Below are 21,729 nucleotides of genomic sequence, written 5' to 3'. Positions count from 1 at the left end.
GAAAGGTGAAAAGGATCAATGGGTGGAGACAGATGAAGAAATGGCAGAAATATTAAATGAATACTTCATTTCAGTATTCACTAAAGAAGACCCCGGAGAAGGACCGACACTAGTTAACAAGAAACTGGAGGGAAGCGGAATGTATGAAACTCCATTTACAGAACAGAATGTATGGGAAGAGCTAGGAAAACTGAAGGTGGACAAAGCCATGGGGCCTGATGAGGTTCATTCCAGGATACTGAGGGAGCTCAGAGATGTGCTGGCGGCTCTTCTGTGTGACCTGTTCAATAGCTCCCTGGAAACAGGAGTGGTGCCGAGTGATTGGAGAAGAGTGACGGTGGTCCCGCTTCACAGGAGCGGGAGCAGACAGGAAGCTGGAAACTACAGGCCGGTTAGCCTCACCTCAGTGGTGGGAAAGGTATTGGAGTCGCTGCTGAAGGAAAGAATTGTGAACTATCTACAAGCAGCAGAATTGATGGACCAGAGGCAGCATGGTTTCACCAAGGGAAGGTGCTGTCAGACAAATCTGATCGACTTTTTTGATTGGGTGACTAAGGAATTGGATCGAGGAAGAGCACTTGATGTCATCTACTTGGATTATAGCAAAGCTTTTGATACAATCCTGCACGGGAGGCTGGCAAATAAAATGAGAAGCTTAGGAGTGAGTGCCAAGGTGGTGGCCTGGATTGCAAACTGGTTGACGGACAGAAGACAATGTGTGATGGTAAATGGAACTTACTCTGAAGAGAGAGCGGTGTTAAGCGGAGTGCCACAAGGATCGGTGTTGGGACTGGTCCTGTTCAATATCTTTGTGAGCGACATTGCGGACGGGATAGAAGGTAAGGTTTGTCTTTTTGCGGATGACACTAAGATCTGCAACAGAGTGGACACGCCAGAAGGAGTGGAGAGAATGAGACGGGATTTAAGGAAGCTGGAAGAGTGGTCGAAGATATGGCAGCTAAGATTCAATGCCAAGAAGTGCAGAGTCATGCATATGGGGTGTGGAAATCCAAAAGAACTGTATTCGATGGGGGGTGAAGGGCTGATGTGCATGGAGCAGGAGAGAGACCTTGGGGTGATAGTGTCTAACGATCTGAAGTCGGCAAAACAATGTGACAAGGTGATAGCTAAAGCCAGGAGAATACTGGGCTGCATAGAGAGAGGAATATCGAGTACGAAAAGGGAAGTGATTATCCCCTTGTTTAGGTCCTTGGTGAGGCCTCACCTGGAGTACTGTGCTCAGTTCTGGAGACCGTATCTCCGAATGGACAGAGACAGAATGGAGGAGGTCCAGAGAAGGGCGACCAAAAAGGTGGAGGGTCTTCATCGAATGACTTATGAGGAGAGATTGAAGAATCTAAATATGTACATCCTGGAGGAAAGGAGGAGCAGTGGTGATATGATACAGACTTTCAGATACTTGAAAGGTTTTAATGATCCAAAAACAATGACAAATCTTTTCCGTTGGGAAAAAATCAGCAGAACCAGGGGTCACGATTGAAGCTCCAGGGAGGAAGACGCAGAACCAATGTCAGGAAGTATTTCTTCACGGAGAGGGTGGTGGATGCCTGGAACGCCATTCCGGAGGAAGTGGTAAAGACCAAAACTGTGAAGGAATTCAAAGGGGCTTGGGATAAATACTGTGGATCCATAAAGTCTAGAGGATGTAAATGAAGAGAAGAGGCATGGGGGTGGCTTGCGGGAATGACAGCTACTACCTGGAGATTAATACCCTTATTCAATAAACATACTCACTGTTAATGCGACTCCAACATTGCTCTATGCTTCAACGGCAAGAGGAAATGTGGAAAAAAGGATTTGCATTCACAAAAAAGCGGGGGAATAGCTTGCTTGTTGCGGCGGTTACTACCCCAAACCAAATAAGTCTGATACTTCACTTTCAATGCATATCCAGCATAGCTCTCTGCTTCAATGGCAGGGGGGAAAGACTGATACTTCACTTTCAATGCATATCCAGCATAGCTCTCTGCTTAAACGGCAAGGGGGAAAAATGAAAAGAGGATTTATATTCAGGCAACAACCAACAAGGACTAAATTACATAGTCTGGGTAAACAAATAAGTATGGGTGTAGCTTGCTTGTTATGGCGGTTACTACCCTGAATCATTTAAGCCTAATACTTCACTTGGAATACATATCCAGCGCAGCTCACTGCTTCAACAGCAGGGGGAATAAAGAAAAGAGGATTTTTATTCAGACAACAACCAACAAGGACTGAATTGCACAGGCTGGGTAAACAAATAAGCGTGGGAGTAGCTTGCTTATTGCAGCAGTTACTACCCCTAACCAATTAAGCTAGATACTTCACTTAGATGCAGCTCCAGCACTACTCTCTACATCAGTGGTGGGGGTGGAAGGTAACTAGAACCAAAAACTTACTAATAAAGGCCAAGAGTAACAGATAAGTATGAGAAAAAAAAATAAGTGTGAAAGCTTGCTGGGCAGACTGGATGGGCCATTTGGTCTTCTTCTGCCGTCATTTCTATGTTTCTATATTTAAAAATCCGGTCCTTAGTCTCTTGCAAGATCATTATCCTGTTGGACTCTGTTCCATCTCGGACATGAAGATTCACCCCGCCACCAAGTTGCTCCTCTCTATCATTGCAATATAATTTGTACCCAGGTATAGCACTGTCCCATTGGTTGTCCTCCTTCCACCATGTCCCTGAGATGCCAGTTAAGTCTATGTCACCATTCACTGCTATGCACTCTAACTCTCCCATCTTACCTTTTAGACTTCTGGCATTAGCATGCAGACATTTCAAAGTGTGTTTTTTGTTTGTATTAACTTTCTGCTTTTCAGTTAAAGGGAAAATTTGGAATCATTTAGCTCAGGTGATTCTTTACTTATAGACACATGTACTGCATTTCTTATTATTGGAATCTTTCTGTTAGGATGCCCAAATTCTAGTGCTTCATTAGTATTTTTCGAAGATACTTCCTTCTGAACCATGCACTGCTGAGTAACTGTCGGCTTTACCCTATGTTCTAGTTTAAAAGCTGCTCTATCTCATTTTTAAAGTTTAGCGCCAGCAGCCTGGTTTCCCCCCTGGTTAAGGTGGAACCCATCCCTTCAGAAAAGATTCCCCAGTTCCTTACAAAACTGAATCCCTCTTCCTTGCACCATTGTCTCATCCACGTATTGAGACTCTGGAGCTCTGCCTGCCTCTGGGGATCTGCATGTGGTTCATGGAGCATTTCAGAGAATGCCACCCTGGAGGTTCTGGATTTAAGCTTTCTACCTAAGAGCCTACATTTGGCTTCAGAACCTCCCTCCCACATTTTCCTATGCTCTTGGTGCCCACATGTACCATGACAGCCAGCTCCTCCCCAGCACTGTCTAAAATCCTATCTAGGTGACGCGTGAGGTCTACCACCTATGCACCAGGTAGGCATGTTACCAGGTGATCCTCACACCCACCAGTCACCCAGCTATCCGCATTCCTAATAATTGAATCACCAACTATGACGGCCAACTTAACCCTTCCCTCATGGGCAGTAGCCCTGGGAGACACATCCTCGGTGCGAGAGGACAATGCATCACCTGGAGAGCAGGTCCTTGCTACAGGATCATTTTCTGCTGCACCAGGTTGATACTTTCTGATCAGGAGACCTTCCTCCTCCAAGACAGCACCAGGGCTGCCAGAGTGGCATTGGGACGTGGCTAATATTTCCCTGAAGGTCTCATCTATATACCTCTCTATCTGCCTCAGCCCCTCCAAGTCTGCCATTCTAGCCTCCAGAGATCTGATTTGTTCCCTGAGAGACAGGAGTTTTTTTCACCAGGTGCACACATACAACCTCTCACCAGCGGCTAAAAAATCATACATGTGACACTCAATGCAAAAGACTGGAAGGCCCCCCTCTTGCTGCTGGACTGCTGCCTTCATCTTAATTTTGTTCAGTTCCTAGTTAAGTTTAGGTTGTTACAAGAGTTGTAATTTATACAATTAGAGTCCTTTAAATGTATTACTGTATTCACTATTTATCTGGTCGTGTCCTAAAATTGGATGATTAAACTCTTGATAAGGCCTTGTCTGGAAAGGAAGTGGTGCAGGACAGCTGGACTGAAACTGATGCAATGCAGGCTGGGCTGGAAATGGTGCAAAGCTAGCTGGGCTAAGGACAGAGGAACCACTTGGGAAACAGACAAGGAGTGAACTGGGCTGGGCAGGGACCTGACGGAACAGAGCAGGACAAGGGCTGGACAATACAAGGACAGTACAAAACACAGGCAGGGCATATTCAAGACTGGATAAAGAAGGCCCCAAGGCCCCAAGACAGGAACCCGGAGGCCACAAGGTACAGGGTAAGGCTGGCGAGGTCAGAGAGCTGGGCTGACTCAATGAAGAAGCTCTGGAGTATTGGACAGGCTGTGTTAAATAGGGCTGAAGCTTCAGGTGAACAGAGAGATAGCAACAGCAAAGTAGTGAGCAGGGCATGCTAAGGATCTCTGGTGGAGGCTGCACACAGACTGAACCTTGGCATGGAGAGACTGCACAGCAGCCAAAACCTTGACATGATGTGGTGAGCTTGGGCAGATGTGTGCTCCCCCCCCACCCCGCACCCCCCAATTTGCAAATAATGGGCTCCTGCACAGCTTTCGCAGGGCTTGACTCTGGATATATAGTGCAAAAGAATATGTCCCGAGTTGCCTTCGCTTCGTATTATTGCAAGGAATGTCCATAAGATTGGAAGAAAGACAGATTCCAGCTCTCTGACACTAAAATGGTTGCTGATAAGGAAAATGCAATGACATACATGCTCGATGAGGTGGCAAGAGCTGAGTTAACTGCAGCAGTAGTGGCAGCTGTAAATGGAAAGTTGGAAGTCATTTCCCAACAGACTGCAATGTTAAAAGTTTCATTGAGGATTTCAGTATCCAATTAGAGGCAACGGAGAGTCGGGAGGGATTTGTAAAAGAAGACACAACAGCTTTGATGGCCAAAATCCACACTCTGGAAAAAGTGATCTCAAACCACAAAGAAAAGATAGATGACCTAGAAAACAGGTTAAGATGCAAACATCTTTGGTTCTTGGGTCTAACGAAAACTATAAAATCTGATGAATAACTTGGAAACATGGTTGCCAGCAGAAGTGGGCCTATCTGACCTTCAGGATAAATTGAAAATTGAGCATGCACATCGTTTCAACAATAAAGTACTCAGGCGGGAGAGACCACAAATTTTTATTGATAGGATTCTCAGCTATGCCCACAGAATGATTTTGCTGCAGTCCTATCATAAAAAAGAAAAAAAATACAATACCAAAATCAACGAGTGCTGATCTTCCCAGACTTGTCCAGCAGAGTATCGGCCAAATGGAAGGAATTTGTGCTGTTTTGCTCCACACTCACCCAGAAGCAAATCCATTTGGTACTCCTATATCAAGCCAAACTGCAAGTCTGATATCGCTGTTCAGTGCAGTTATTTAACTTGGTTGCAGCTGCTCAGTCTATTATTTGTGGATTACAAAATGGCAAAAAGTGAGAGGTCATGGCTGGATACTTGAGACTGGATGATCATAACTGTCGGGCCGATACAGTACAGTGCGCTTCTGTGGAGTGCACTGTTACCCCGCGTTTGGACGCGCGTTTTCGACGTGCTAGCTCTACCCCTTATTCAGTAAGGGGTAATAGCACATCGAAAACACGCGTCCAACCCCCCCGAAACTAATAGCGCCTGCAACATGCAAATGCATGTTGATGGCCCTATTAGTTATTCCCGCACGATACAGAAAGTAAAATGTGCAGCCAAGCCGCACATTTTACTTTCAGAAATTAGCGCCTTCCCAAAGGTAGGCATTAATTTCTGCCGGCGCCAGGGAAGTGTACAGAAAAGCAGTAAAATCTGCTTTTCTGTGCACCCTCCGACTTAATATCATGGTGATATTAAGTCGGAGGTCCTAAAAGTTTAAAATAATAAAAAAAAAATTTTTTTTTAAATCGGCCCACGGGTTGAAAACTGGATGCTCAATTTTGCCAGCATCCGGTTTACGAACCCGTGGTTGTCAGCGGGTTTGAGAACCAACACCTGCAAAATTGAGCATCGGCTGTCAAACTCGCTGACAGCTGCCACTTCCATCAAAAAAGAGGCGCTAGGGACGCGCTAGTGTCCCTAGCGCCTCTTTTTACCACGGGCCCTAATTTGCATGTTTGTCCCCCCTGAATCGTGCGCACAGGAGAGCGGCGGCTCGCTCGCTCTCCCGCGACCTTTACTGTATTGGCCTGACACAGGCTGCTTGTTTATATGTTTTCAGTTGGGGACATATCGTCATGTCTGATATACCTTTGAGTTTCATGATCTATTGGCTGAGTGCTGGATTGTTACATTGGAGGAACTGGAGTGATACAGAACCCTGGAAAATGTTATGATACTGTTTTTGGTACACAGTTTCCAAACTGTGAGAACCCAACCAACGGATATTTTACTAACTCCTTTTTTTTTTCCTATGATTGGGGGGCATATGTTAGACAGTTCTTCATAAAATTCCGCCATGAGGCAAACCAATAGAGAGATGAAGTAGTTTATAAAATGGAGGTAGCTGCTTGGTGAACAATGATTTGACTGTCTACATAAATGGGGATTTGCGATCTTACTTCATTTTGTGGAAAGGGGTGTGGTTAACTATGATTCCTTTTTTCCTTACAGGTTGAACTTTAATAATGCAATTCAGGTTATTGTACTTGGTACGGGGGGGTTTGATTTTGCTTTTGATTCTATGGTGTTACTATGGGGGGATGGCACCTAAACACTTCATTTATTTATTTATTTTATTTATTTAAAATCTTTTCTATACCGTCGTTAAGCAGGTGCCATCACAACGGTTCACAATAAGGCACAAAAACTATGTTGAATAAAGTGTCTAGAATTCTAACTCTTAAACAGGTGCCAACAAAAATACTGTAACATTATATCAGAATAAGTACTATTTGTTGAGTGTTATAAGTCATGTCTAGTTTTTCTAACTCTGCTAAAAGTTTGGTGTTACTTAACTTTAGTTCTTTGTTTGAGAGGGAATAGGAGGACGGAGGCTGTGGGAGGGTGGGACACGAGTAGGAGGAGGAAAGAGATCAAGGAGAAGATGGAGTGGGAGATTTTAGGATGCACAAATTAGAGGGGTTATCAGACAGAAATAGGGGAGTGTTTACCTCTTTTACATTGGTAAGCATTTTGTTACTTGGTTTTTTTTAATTCCTCTTCAAAGTTGGAAGATGTGAAGGTCTTGCCACTCATTTAGGGACATGGCGAGTGTTTCCTTTTTTACTGGGTGATTTTTTTCTTTCACTAATATTATTATGGGATGGGAATCCAGATTAAATATATCTTCTGGAACGTTGCAGGGTTGGGAATGCCAATAAAGCGGGAAAATATTGTCACATTTAAACGGATTGTGTTGCAATGTAGCCGTCCTGCAGGAAATGCATGTGCAGGACAAGGAGCATAATAAATTAAGAAGAAGGTGGGTGGCACAGGTATTTGTGGCGCAAGGAAATTAAAAAATGCGAGGTACCACTATATTGGTTCAGAACACTTCTTTTCAACTACCTCAATCAATAGTGGATCCTATAAATATTTATATTCTGCTAATGTCAGAAAATAATGTGCTAAGCGAATTACATGAGAATAAAGCACTTAGATATGTTATAGTCTTGGGTAAGCTTTATGGTAAAGTTGCCACTCTGGCTTCTGTATATGCCAATAATTAATATGATCATTTGTTTTTCACTACAAGTATAACATAGTAACATACTAATGATGGCTGAAAAAGACCACATGGTCCATCCAGTCTGCCCAGTGAGTTTCTTATGATATGAACTGCCACTCCATGCAGGTTACCCCCAAGCCTTATGTTAAAGGTAGTAATATTAACAATCCAAACCAAACGACTCTGAAACCTTTAACAAAATTACTGCTAGCAACATTTTTGTAGGGTGAGCGACCTTCTTGAAAATTCAGACCATGCTGCTTGAATGTGCTTTGCTTTTGGACTTGGCTGTAGAAACATTCCTGCACTTTTCCCCCTAATGTTTGCATATCAGTACCCTGGATCGTAAAAGTCAAAGCCCAGCGTTGGCCGTCATCTAAATCCAATTCCCATTCCCCTCTCTCCCCCCCCCCCCCCCCCCCCCGATTTTCATGATTTTGATGCATGAAAGCTAATTGGTTAAGGGTAGTGGAAGGATAGATGCCTGCACGACAGAATGAAACTCAAATTCATACAAGTGTTTTAAGCAAGAAAGAACTCGAAGTTTATAAAAGCTAGTTCTGACAACCAACTTGATGTATGTAGGAAGACAAAGATGAAAATCAAGCCACACACCTAAGCTCTTGAGACTTTGATGTTGAAAGTCATACCATCTAAGTGATAGAAGAATGTTGAAGCATGGAGTATGTCCTTTCAGTAAGCAGAAATTTGTTTTTTTTCATGTTCATTGCTAATTTGTTTTGATAAAGCCACTGTTTAATTGTGAAAATAAAAATTTGTATATGTTCCACTGTATGTTGCCAAGTGGAATGAAGCTGAACAAAAAATTGCAAGTCAACTGCATAAATCTTGTAGCCATCACACAACTAATTCAAAATTTTCAGCTGGAAGCTAGGTAAATATTGAATAGCATAGAAGATAAGGCAGAGCTCTGAGGAATGCCAGTCTTCAGAGATGACCATTGTGAAACTTGATATTTAACCTTGAACTGTTGAGAACAGATATCTAAAAAGGAGGAGAACCAACCTAAGACCTTACCTACTATACCGCATATACTGGCAGTGCAGTACAAATGGGAGATTTCAGTTTACCCCAATATTGACTGGGTAAATTTAACATCAGGACATGCTAGAGACATAAAGTTCCTGGATGTAATAAACGACTGCTTCATGGAGCAATTGGTTCATGAACCAACGAGAGAGGGAGCTAGTTTAGATTTAATTCTTAGTGGAATGCAGGATTTGGTGGTGGGGCCACTTGGCAATAGTGATCATAATATGATCAAATTTAAACTAAAACTGGAAGGGGGACAATAAGTAAATCTACAGCTCTAACACTAATTTTCAAAAGGAAAACTTTGATAAAATGAGGAAAATAGAAAAAACTGAAAGGTGCAGCTGCAAAGGTTAAAAGTGTTCAACAGGTAAGGACACTATTTAAAAATACAATCCTAGATGCGCAGTCCAGATATATTCCATGCACTAAGAAAGGTGGAAGGAAGGCAAAACAATTACCAGCATGGTTAAAAGGTGAGGTGAAAGAGGCTATTTTAGCCAAAAAAAAATCCTTCACAAATTAGAAGAAGGATCCATCTGAAGAAAACAGGAAAAAGTATAAGCATTGTCAAGTTAAATGTAAAACATTGATAAGACAGGCGAAGAGAGAATTTGAAATGAAGTTGGCGTAGAGGCAAAAACTCATAATACAAACGTTTTAAAATATAATCAAAGCAAGAAACCTGTGAGGGAATCGGTTGGACCATTAGATGACTGAGGGGTAAAGGGGCTCTTAGAGAAGATAAAATCATGCATATAAATTATTATAAGGATGCCTACAAGTTATCATGAGGACGGCTCCTTGCCTCCCTCATATACTCCCGTGTATTTTATACTCTATCTTCATTCCCCTTCTTACTTCCTACTCCAAGTTAACACATCCTTGTTATAATGTAACTTTATACTCCTTCAAACTGTCTCTTGTTATTGGTTGGTTATAGTTACTGCTTGTTCAATGTAAACCGAGTTGATTTGATTTGTATCAAGAAAGTCGGTATATAAAAGCCTTTAATAAATAAATAATAAATAAGACCATTGCAGAAAGACTAAATTAATTATTTGCTTCTGTGTTTACTAATGAGCATGTTGGGGAGATACCAGTTCTGGAGATTGTTTTCAAGGGTGATGAGTCAGATGAACTGAACCAAATCACTGTGAACCTGGAAGAAGTAATAGGCCAGATTGACAAACTAAAGAATAGCAAATCACCTGGACTGGATGGTATGCATCCTAGGGTTCTGAAGGAACTCAAAAATCAAATTTCAGATCTATTAGTTAAAATTTGTAACCTATCATTAAAATCATCCATTGTACCTGAAGATGGGAGGGTGGCCAATGTATCCCCAATATTTAAAAAGGGCTCCAGGGGCAATCCGGGAAACTATAGACCAGTGAGCCTGACTTCAGTACCAGGAAAAATAGTGGAAACTATTCTAAAGATCAAAATCATAGAGCATATAGAAAGACATGGTTTAATGGAACACAGTCAACATGGATTTACCCAAAGGAAGTCTTGCCTCACAAATCTGCTTCATTTTTTAAGGGGTTAATAAACATGTGGATAAAGGTGAGCTGGTAGATAGAGTGTATTTGGATTTTTCAGAAGGCGTTTGACAAAGTCCCTCATGAGAGGCTTCTACGAAAACTAAAAAGTCATGGGATAGGAGGCGATGTCCTTTCGTGGATTACAAACTGGTTAAAAGACAGGAAACAAAGACTAGGATTAAATGGTCAATTTTCACAGTGGAAAAGGGTAAACAGTGGAGTGCCTCAGGGATCTGTACTTGGACCGGTGCTTTTCAAAATATTTATAAATGATCTGGGAAGGAATAGACGAGTATAGTTATCACATTTGCAGATGATACAATATTATTCAGAGTAGTTAAATCACAAGTGGATTGTGATACATTGCAGGAGGACCTTGCGAGACTGGAAGATTGGGCATCCAAATGGCAGATGAAATTTAATGTGGACAAGTGCAAGGTATTGCATATAAGGAAAAATAACCCTTGCTGTAGTTACACTATGTTAGGTTCCATATTAGGAGCTACCACCCAGGAATTTGGAAGACCCAGACAAGGGTTCGAGGAAATTGGAAGACCTAGAGGAAGACTTGAGGAACTTGAAAGACTCGGACAAGGTTTCAGGATTCAGGCACTAGTGCAGGTTGAGTACTGCCCCGCAGTGCGCCCTACACAGCCGCCCATCGCTGGTTGTGGCCCACGCCGGAAGCGAAGCAGACTCCAGGCGAGAAAGTGAAGACTTGGAACCGGAAACATGTCCAAGATTCAGGAGAGGCCTGCACCAAAGCGTGCCCTACACAGCCGCCCGTGGCTGGTTGTGGACCACGCTGAAGTGGAGCAGGTTCTGACTTGAGTCTAGGGCATAGACAGAAGCAGGAACAAGGTACTTCGAAGACCGGGAACAGGATTCAAGACTTAGAACTCAGATTCAGGAACAGACCTCGGTATTAAAAACAAGGGCCTTTCGGAGACTTGCGCTGCAGACATGAAAACAGGCCTTGTGCCTCGAAGCACCCTACACAGCCCCCCGTGGGCTGGTCACGGACCACGATGGTGGCACGCCAGGAAAGGTGGACAAGCAGGAAACCTGGAAGCAGGAAGAAGAGCCAGAGACGAGGGCATAAGGACCAGGACGAACACAGAACATCAGTAACATGGAGCATCAGGAACTTCAGGACATGGAACATCAGGACACCGAAGAGACGACAAAGGAGCTGCAATGAAGAACAGGACCTGGAACATCAGATGAAAGAGACCAGGAACATCTGTAACATCAAATGAGGAGCCATCTAGACATGAGAAGACCACAGAGGACCTTGACGGAGAAGAGATGCATGGACAACCATGGAGATTCGATTCGAAGGCCCCGAGGAAGTGGAAGAGAGCACTTTTGTTACCGTTCAGCGCTCTTCTGCATCTGTTGCTTCCGTCAGGGCTGGTGGCCGCATTCCTCGGCGGCATTCCCCAGCTGCAGTACAGGTCGACACACACCGCATCATGACTCCTCCCACCGCGACACGTCATCACCTTTCCCGGAAGTCCCCGCGCTAGCGAGGGAACTGGGACTATATAAACACCACTCATCAGCCCAGAATTGCCTCGGCTACAGGCTTGCTTGTGCTGCTACTCAGATTCGCTTGCTCCCTCTCTGATCGGATTATGCCTTGGACCTTCTCTTGCTTGCTGTCTGCCTCTCTGACCCGGATTGTACTTTGGACCTTCTATTGCTTGCTGCCTGCCTCTCTGACCCAGACTATGCCTTGGACCTTCTATTGCTCTGACCCGGACTGTGGCCTGGACCTTCTCTTATTAACTGCCGACCCAGGGGTACCAGATTGCGCCCTTAACCAGGTACTTGCCGTGGTCCAAGGGCAAGTCAAGTTAAGACTGTTACACTATCTTGGGTCCACTAACACGATTGTAACAACTTTTATAGGGCTGAACCTAGCACAGAGTGATGAGGTCATCTGGTGGGGCCGCAGGCTTTTCCCGCTGCTGGACCTTTAAATATTATGATGAGGCATGCGCACATGCCTAGAGGCCCAGGAGGTGAAGGAACTCGGCGGCGGCACCAGGGCAACTTTGGTATGAGATGACCTCTCATACCAAAGGGATGCTGAAACTGTTTCTTATCCTCCAGCAACCGAGGAACCAGAGACTCGTCCCACTTACTGGCCAGTTTCTCCAACTTGCTGCCAAACAAGAGCGAGCCTTTAAATGGCATCTTGGTAAGATTAGCTTTGGAGACTGCATCAGCTGACGAATTTTGCAACCAGAGTTGACATCTGGCCACTATCACCGAAGCCACTCCTCTGGCCAAGGTACGGACCAAATCACAGCCTGAGTCTGCTAAAAAGGTGGCAGTGGCTCCATAATCGCTCTGGAATTCCCTCCAGACTCATCAACCTCATGAGAGAGAAGCAGACAAGATCGCGCCACTAGGGCACAACAGGAAGCAATCTGTAAAGTCATCGCCACCGCCTCAAGGGCTTGCTTAAGAATAGCTTCAATCTTTCTATCATGTACATCCTTCAAGGTCGCTCCTCCCTCGACAGGGATAGTCATCTGCTTAGAGATGGCACATACCAGTGCATCCACTTTGAGAAAACACAAACGCTCTCTCACAGCTGGATCCAGGGTGTACAGGCCTTTCAATATCCGACCCCCTTTAAAATTTGCCTCTGGGGCATCCCATTCCAGATCAATCAATTCCTGAATGGCATCCATCACAGAGAAAAAAACAATAGGCTTTACATAAGTAATCAAAATGGGAATCTTCCTCGGCTCAGACGTGACATCTGAACCAAGGACAACCAGTTGTTTCAAGGGCTGGGAAATCAGGGCTGGCAGTTCATTTCTATGAAAGAACCACAAAATAGTTCAATACAGTTCCAACCCTGGAGGAATTTCCCCAACTTCCAGGGAATCAGGATCATTGGTGCCATCAGGATTCCTGTTGGGAACCCCCAAAGGGAGCCAAGGCGAGCTCTGGCGCTTAAGCATAGGATTGGAAAAGGGAGGAGCCACTGGCTGAGGGTGTGACTGGACAGGAATGAGGGAAGCGGAGGACTGCGCCTGAAGAAAAGCTTGTAAGCCTTGAAATTATTCCACCCAAGAAAAAGCAGCCAGATCCAGAGACAGGCCCAGAAGGAACTGGAGCTGGTCCCAAAGAACTGCCCTTGCCTGCGGAGGAGCCAATCAAGGGGGGAACCAAAGTCTGGCCGTGACCAATTCATCATCAGAATGGGAGGACAGGCTTAGCAAAATCCGAGGAAGACAACTCTCCCTGAGCACCTGAGCAGTGCTGACACAGGTTACAAGCCAGGTCAGGCAATACAAATAGGAAGACGCTTAGGCTTCTTGCTTACTGGTGCCATCGCGGCAGTAAACGTGAATCTGAATGGCTCGCACTCAAAAGAGAAATGTGCAAAAATATAAGTGCCTAGAAGAAAGTGCGGCAAGGTGCACGTACAACTTGTGCACCAAGCTAAGTGTGTAAACAGTGTAAAATTTGTGCGCGTAAAAAGCGCAACCAAAAACCAAGAGCACAATGCATAGCAGAGCCAACGGCCTGTAGAGGGCAGCAGAGCATGCATAGGAGCTTGCGAAAAACACTGCCGTGGCCAATCTTGCGGCATGCAAGCCAAAAAGCCTAAGAGAGGGGCCTAGCCCACCAGGGGCCGCTCAACCCGCCAAGCTGCCCAATTTCCTAACCCCAATGGGAGCAGGAGACCAGAGGAAGTCCTGAAACCTCTCTAACTGTCTCTGATTCAAAGGTAAAACTTCTTTTTTTTCTTTTTTTTTTTAAAACCTTACCTGAGCTCAGCACTTACCGGCTGAATACAGAGATGGTCTCCAGCTGCGGGGGAAAAGGGCATCTGCAGTCACTACCACGCTCGGCTTCCTGCACCCGCTGCCTTTCAGCTGAACTATCAGCTAAGTCCATGCCAGGAAACCCAGCTACTGGACCAAGGCACACTTCTGCAGGACCACGGAAATCACCTCAGGAATTCTCAGCTGGGGGAGGGACCTTTAGGTATCAGCATAGGAGAGCAGGGCATTCTTAATTTAGAATTTCAAATTTCTCCTTACAAAAAGCTTGAAGCAATCCCCATAGAGAGATGTACATCCACCATCTGCTGGAGACAGAGAATACTGGCAGGCTGGAGTCGCGGCAGGGTTATATATACTGTGACGTAAGCTTGCTCCATCTCCATTTGCTGGCAGGGGAGCATAAACCCACTGGTCCTGAGTTTGTCCTACATGTTAGGAAATGCTTCTTTACTACATGGTTTATAGTAATGTGCCTTAATTCATTCTTTTTTGAGTATGATGTTTATTTTCATCTCTGATATATTGGGCATAAAGGTCCCATTACCATGTATTTTTTGCGTGCTGGGACACGATGTCAGTATAGGAGTTATGGGGAAATACACGGTTATGTTTCAAAATAAATGTTGTATTAACGCAAAAAGATGTATATTAATTAAATCAGAGCTTTCCAAAGCTGTTCTGGGGACCCTACAGCCACTCGGGTTTTCAGGATATTCACAATGAATATAAATGAGATAAATTTGCATATCACGGAGACTCGGTTTATAAAACTTTCTCTCATGCATATTCATTGTGGATATCCTGAAAACCCAATTGGCTGTATGGTTCCTCAGTCAGGTTTGCGAAGCCCTGAATTAAGTGGTTAACAGACAATGCACCACAGTTGGCAATTTGGCAGGCAAATATGGTAAGAGTTGTTATGAATGGAATATAAATCACTTAAGGTTAATTAACCCTGAATCATACTTAGGAAAATTTAGGAAAATGTGGGATGTTTTTATCACTTCTCTTCCTGCAAATATACAAAAACAATTTGTTTTTACAGAAGGTTATGGTTGGGGTTCACTGAGTTTTTCTTTTTTGTCTAATATCAGTGCAATTGCTGTTATTGTAATAACTAACTTCTGCATCTTTGCTCACTTCCATTATCGCCTGAGGGGTAGGGAAGGATGGGTTAATATAGGATTCTATTCAAATGCTGTTAGCTGTTCAGCATATGTTCATATCTGCATTGTATTAAAAATTAATAAAACATAGCGTGACAAAAATATGGATAAGTAAATTCATTGTTATCCTCCAAAAGCCACTCTCTTCTTCCCTCTACCTTCCAATATAGTCTCTCACTCTGAACATAACCTTTGCAGTGCCCCAGCAATATCCTTTACCCACCTCTAAAGACTTTGCCCCACTAAGCTGATCTCTTAACAATCTAGTTGCTCTTGTTTGATATGAGAGTGAAAGAAAGAGCTCTACTCTGTAGACACAATAACAGTTCTGTATTGCATGTAGGAGGTGGAGCTTTGCCTGTTGGCACTTGCTGCTTTTTAAAGTCCTCCCTGTTAAGGCACTTCTAGCATTACAGATGCAGGGAGCTGTGTTTTAGCCTGGCTCTTGTTGCTGCCGTTTCCTTTGAAGTTCTCAGGGATTGGTGAGTGACTTTTCTTCCAGTCTCTTGAAGAGCAGCTGCTTGAAATGCAAGTCCTGGGGTGGGGTGATTTTCCCTTTTGGCAGTCCCTGAGATCCTGTTTCATTTCTGGTTCACTCCTCCTGCTGTTTAACAGCTACAAGTTAGATTGTGTCTCTGTCCCGCCCCTGAAGTGAGCTTGACTCTTCTTCCCCACCCCCACTGCCTTTTGCCATAGAGTCTGGCTTGTTCCGTGTTGGGTTGACGGTCTCCAGCAGCAAATCCTGCAGAAAAGTTTGTTTTTAATGAAGTTTGCTCGTTTTGGGTAAATGTCCTTTTCTGGCCCTGCTTTGTCCTATCACCCTGCCTTTGTGGCAGGGGACTATGCAGTGTCTGCGCTTGGCTACTGTGAGAGGTAGGCAGCTGCTTTTACTTTTTGTTGTTGTAGCTCTGGATGAAATGTGTTTGTTTTTGCATTTTGCATGAGACATGCCCAGATGAAGCCAGTCTGTACTTTCTGTCCAGCCCTTCATTCTTGCCACCCTTCCCCCATCTTTCTACCTTGAAGGTGTGATAAAGAGCAGTTTAGAGAACTAAATATTGGGATGTTGTGAGCTTTCAGTAGACACAACTGGCCTGAATCTTATATAATTCACAAAAGCTTTTCTACTCTGCAAACTTTTTCCATGCAGTGAAGATGGGCATGGAGAAAATGGGTTAGTGCATAGCAAATGGCTGCAAACACTGATTACCTTTCTTAACCTTCATTCTACTGCCTTCAATAGGAAAAAATACTAACAAGAATTTGTGTTTCTTCCTGTTTGAGAGAAAACTGGCATTTTAACCCTTCTTTATACTGAGATTCCTGGATGGAATAATCAGAGAAAGAGGCAAGAGTGAGGGATACTGCAAATCAGGGCTAAGACGAATGGTCACACCAAAATAATTTACCTCCTTCCTTTCTGGTGCGTGCCTGTACTTGCAATATACTTCAGCAGTTTCTTTTTCTGTCTCTCTAATTAAATCTAATAAGTGCTAAAAAATGCTGAATTGACAACACTGGAAACTATGATTAGTCATTTAAAATCCAGAAGGCACTTGCACAATGAGCAGCAGTGCAAGCTTCTCACCACAGAACAGGTACAGCTACAGCATGGGTGGAAGCTTCTCACTCGCTGTGTTTTTGAGCTAGCAGGTTCCTTCTGCTTCCAGCTGAGTTGTAACCAGGCCTGATTTGGCACCATGAAACTTTAATCACAACTACCCATGGATTTGACTCCTATATCCCATCCCTTCCCTTCTTACTATTAGTCTAGTCATTTCAGTGACGGTCTTTGGCTGGGGGGGCTATGAGACCAAAATGACTATGAATTTCCTTCTCCCTCTGCCCTTCCTAAGAATCCTCAAGCCTGGCTGAGCTGGGGCTAGAAGACCTGAACTTAGAATAAAACCCTCTGCATTGCCACTGAGCCACCAGGCCAAGCTTTTTCTTAATCATCAAGGAGGTCATTTTCAAAAGCATTTATGTACATAAATGTGCTTTTAGAAAATTACCCCAAGGGTGGTGCACATAAAAGTACATGAAGAAATAATTTTGCAAGTACTTGAATGAGGTGTCCCCAGGTGCAGAGTTGGGGCATAAATGACGGATACATATGCTAGAGACGCATACATATAGAGAAGATCTATACATGTAAGTCTGCCTTAAAAATTAGGGCTGAAGTCTACATGTACTTCCTGCATGCAGACTTCAGCCCTACATAGATTACTATAAAATTATTCTCCAACCCAAGAGAGAGAGCTAGCCTTAAACAGCAAGAGTAAATTTAAATGCAAATCATTATAGAGCAAAACATTTAAATGCACTATAGACATTGGAATAGCAGGACACATTCTAGATTAGCCCTATTACTACTTACAGGCCAATACAGTACAGTGCGCTCCGACAACCTGCCCTTGGACGCGCGTTTTCCCTTACCCCTTATTCAGTAAGGGGCGGAAAACGCGCGTCCAACCCGCGGCACCTAATAGAGCCCTCAACATGTAAATGCATGTTGATGGCCCTATTAGGTATTCCCACGGGATACAGAAAGTAAAATGTGCAGCCAAGCCGCACATTTTACTTTAAGAAATTAGCGCCTACCCAAAGGTAGGCGCTAGTTTCTGCCTGCACCGGGAAAGTGCACAGAAAAGCAGTAAAAACTGCTTTTCTGTGCACCTTCCGACTTAATATCATGGCGATATTAAGTCGGAGGTCCCGAAGGGTAAAAAAAAGAAAAAAAAACTTAAAATGGGCCGGTGGCTGTTGGGCCGAAAACCAGACGCTCAATTTTGCCGGCGTCCGGTTTCCGAGACCGTGGCTGTCAGCGGGCTCGAGAACTGACGCCGGCAAAATTGAGCGCCTGCTGTCAAACCCGCTGACAGCCGCTGCTCCGGGCTAAAAGGAGGGCTAGGGATGCGCTAGTGTCCCTAGCGCCTCCTTTTGCCTGTTTCTACTGCACCACCTAATTTAAATACTGAATCTGCGTTCGTCCGCTCTCCCGCGGACTTTACTGAATCGGCCTGTTAGAAAGTAGCTAAAGGTGTAAAAGTAGTCCTACAAGCCACCTCCTGTACTAGGTTATACAATGTCCTTGTTGCCAGTTTATTTCAGGACTAGGATATAAGGTTTAAAAAAAAAAACCCTTCTAAAATGGAGAAATTGCTTACCTGATAATTTTGTTTTCCTTAGTTTAGACAGATGGATTCAGGACCAGTGGTTAATGCTCCCCTGCCAGCAGATGGAGAAGGAGCAAGCTGACATCACAGTATATATACTCCTGCAGTGACCCCAACCTGCCAGTATTCTCTTCAAAAGCCACTGTGGACAGACTATTTTATTTTTATTTTATTTTATTTATTTTGTTTTATATACCGGCAACCGTTTGCACATCGTGCCGGTTTACAGATAACTTACAACCAAGGATATATAGGCAAAACCTGTACATGGAACATTGTGTAACATAAACGAAGTAACATAGTAGATAATTAAAAGGTAATATACAATAAATAAGTAAATAAGGAGGGGGAGGAGTGGGGGTATACGAGACAAAGGAAAAAAGGGGGGGGGGAATGGTGAGTGGATACATAAGGAGAAGTTATGTACAGGGGTACAAGGAACAATTGATGTGTACACAGGTTATATACAGGGGTAAAAAGGAACAATTAGTGTGTACGCAGGTTATATACAAAATTGTGTAAGCGCAGGATGACAATGGTAGAGGTGGGAAAATGTATATGGTTGTGCTGAGTGGCAATTTCTTAGGTTTGTAGTTCCTTAGGGGGGGTGGGTGTAGGGTGTAGGTCCTGGGGTGGGGTGTTGGCGAGGGATGGTGTTTGGGTTAGGGTGTTAGTAGGAAATGATGATGATTGGGGGTAAGCTTGGAGGAAGAGCCAGGTTTTGAGTTTCTTTTTGAAAGTTGGTGTGGAGGTTTCTGTGCGTAGGTCAAGGGGCATGGAGTTCCACAGGGAAGGGCCTGCGAGGGAGAGGGCCCTATTAGTGGTGGAGATGAGTCTTGTGGATTTTATGGAGGGGGGAATAAGGGTTCCACGGAGAGAGGAGCGAGTGGGTCTGGTGGAGGTGCGAGGGGAGAAAGGTGGGTTTAGCCAGTTGTAATGTTCGTTAGTAATACTTTTGTGGATGAGGGTAAGGGTTTTGTAAATAATTCGTGAGTGGATGGGAAGCCAGTGGAGGTTGAAGAGGGTGGGAGTGATGTGGTCTTTCTTATTGGCATTAGTAAGGATGCGTGCAGTAGCGTTTTGAAGGAGTTGTAGAGGTTTGATGTGGGTAGCAGGGAGACCAAGTAGGAGTGCATTACAGTAATCAATCTTTGAGAAAATTATAGATTGAAGTACTGTACGGAAATCAGAGAAATAGAGAAGGGGTTTGAGTTTTTTGAGGGTTTGTAGTTTGAAGTAGCAGCTGCTAAGAATAGATTTGATATATGGTTTGAATGTTAGTTGGTTGTCAAGTATGACCCCCAGGTTTCTTTTGTCAGAGAGACAGTTAGGGGGGTGGAGGGTGGAGGGAAAGGGTATGGAAGCATGTTTGGAGGAGATGAGGAGGAGTTCAGTTTTTTGCGGGTTAAGGGCTAGGTGCATGTCGGTGAGGAGTTGGTTTATGGAGGTGAGGATGGTGTTCCATTTTTGGAGAGCAGTGAGTACAGAATTAGTGAAGGGTATGAGTATTTGCACATCATCTGCGTAGATGAAGTGTGTAATACCAAGGTTGGAGAGGAGGTTTGTGAGGGGGAGCATATAAATGTTGAATAGGGTGGATGAGAGAGAGGATCCTTGGGGGACGCCACAGTCGAGATTAACAGGGGGGGATGAGAAGTTGTCAGTGAGGACTGTGTATGTACGGTTTTGGAGAAAGGACTTTATCCAAGAGAGGGCGGTACCTGTGATTCCTATGCTGATGAGAGTGTTGATGAGGATGTTATGATTTACTGTATCGAAAGCGGCGGAGATATCTAGCATGGCAATGAGGTAGGAGTTGCCGGCATCCATGCCTTTGATGATTGTGTCTGTAAGGGAGAGGAGTAGGGATTCCGTACTGAGGTGTTTTCGGAAACCATATTGTGTTGGTAGGAGTATGTTAGATTGTTCAAGATGGTCAGAGAGGCGGGAGTTAACTAATTTTTCAATGATTTTGGAGAGGAAAGGGAGATTGGAAATGGGGCGGAGGTTAGATAGGTTGGAGGGATCGAGGGAGGGTTTTTTTAGGATGGGTTTGACCACAGCTTGTTTCAGGGAGATAGGGACCATGCCGTGTTCCAGGGAACAGTTCACGATTTTGGAGAGTGAGGTGGCTATTGTTTTTGGAATAGCGAGTAGGAGTTTAGTGGGGATAGTTTCTGAGGGGTGGGACGAGGGTCTCATCTTTTTTAAAATGTTTTCTATTTCTAGGGTAGAGGAGGGATCGAATGAAGATAGATAGGTGGGAGTGCGTGGGGTGGGGGGGGTTATACTATTGGTATATACTATTGGTATAATCAGAAAACTTGATTAAAAACAGTCAACCATAACTGTAGTCAACCAACAAGAAACACTGAACTCAAGTAAGAACATAGGCACCCCAAGCGAGGGACTGGATGAACACTTACCAGTAATCCCTTGGGATCTGAATCCCCCCAGGAGGATTATTGATACAATCATTTGGTAACCAAGGGCGGGAAGCTGAATCCATCTGTCTACACTAAGGAAAACAAAATTTATCAGGTAAGTAATTTCTCCATTTTCTAGCGTGTTCACAGATGGACTCAGGATCAGTGGGATGTACCAAAGTTACTCCCAAACAGGGCAGAGGCTGCCCGCGGTCCAGTCAACGCCGCATGTGCAAAAGCTGCGTCCTCCCGGGCCTGCACATCCAGATGATAAAACCTGGAAAAAAGGTGTGTAAGGAGGACTGTCTCAGCTCGGCAAATGTCAACGGGAGACAACAATCTAACCTTCATCCATGACATTGCCTGAGCTCTAGTGGAATGAGCCCTAACCTGAAAAGGCAGCTTTTCAGCATCCACATACACAGCCATGACCACCTCCTTAATTCAGAAAGCTATCGTAACCCGCGAAGCTTGTTCGCCCTGCTTCCTTCCACCATGAAGGACAAACAGATGATCGAACTTTCAGAAAGGCTCAGAAACCTCCAGATACCACACGACAAGACTCTTGACATTCAAGGAACGCAGGAGGCGATACTCCTCCACGTCCCTGACCTTATCCTGGGTCGGCAAAGAAATGGACTAATTCAACTGGAATGGCTCCCGGCAAGATAGGGCCTGCAACTCTGAAATGCGACGTGACGAACATATAGCCACCAGGACACTGTCTTCAGGGTCAATAACCGCAAGAAAAGGCCATGCAGCGGTCAAAATGTAAGGCCCTCTAAAAAAAAAAAAAACCCAGCACCAGGTAAGAATCCACAA

At 44.3% G+C, this 21,729-nt stretch overlaps 1 protein-coding gene across 3 annotated transcripts in view; it reads left to right on the top strand.

Moving 5' to 3' along the window:
* The window catches only part of MLLT6 (MLLT6, PHD finger containing), a 371,762-nt gene that overhangs the window by 187,740 nt on the left and 162,293 nt on the right, over positions 1-21,729 (top strand). The window contains exon 1 of one of the 3 annotated variants that reach the window (XM_029573668.1): positions 8,321-8,423. The exons of the other annotated variants lie outside the window; for them this stretch is intronic. Within the exon in view, the coding sequence (XP_029429528.1) occupies positions 8,406-8,423 (18 nt within the window). The 5' untranslated portion in view covers positions 8,321-8,405. Of the gene's footprint in view, positions 1-8,320; positions 8,424-21,729 lie in introns of those variants that run through there. 3 annotated transcript variants of the gene reach the window in all.

This window comes from Rhinatrema bivittatum, chromosome 12, assembly GCF_901001135.1.
Source record: "Rhinatrema bivittatum chromosome 12, aRhiBiv1.1, whole genome shotgun sequence".
Taxonomy (NCBI): Eukaryota; Metazoa; Chordata; class Amphibia; order Gymnophiona; family Rhinatrematidae; genus Rhinatrema; species Rhinatrema bivittatum.
Note: the sequence above shows the minus strand (reverse complement) of the source record. Positions and strands in the feature narration are given on the sequence as shown.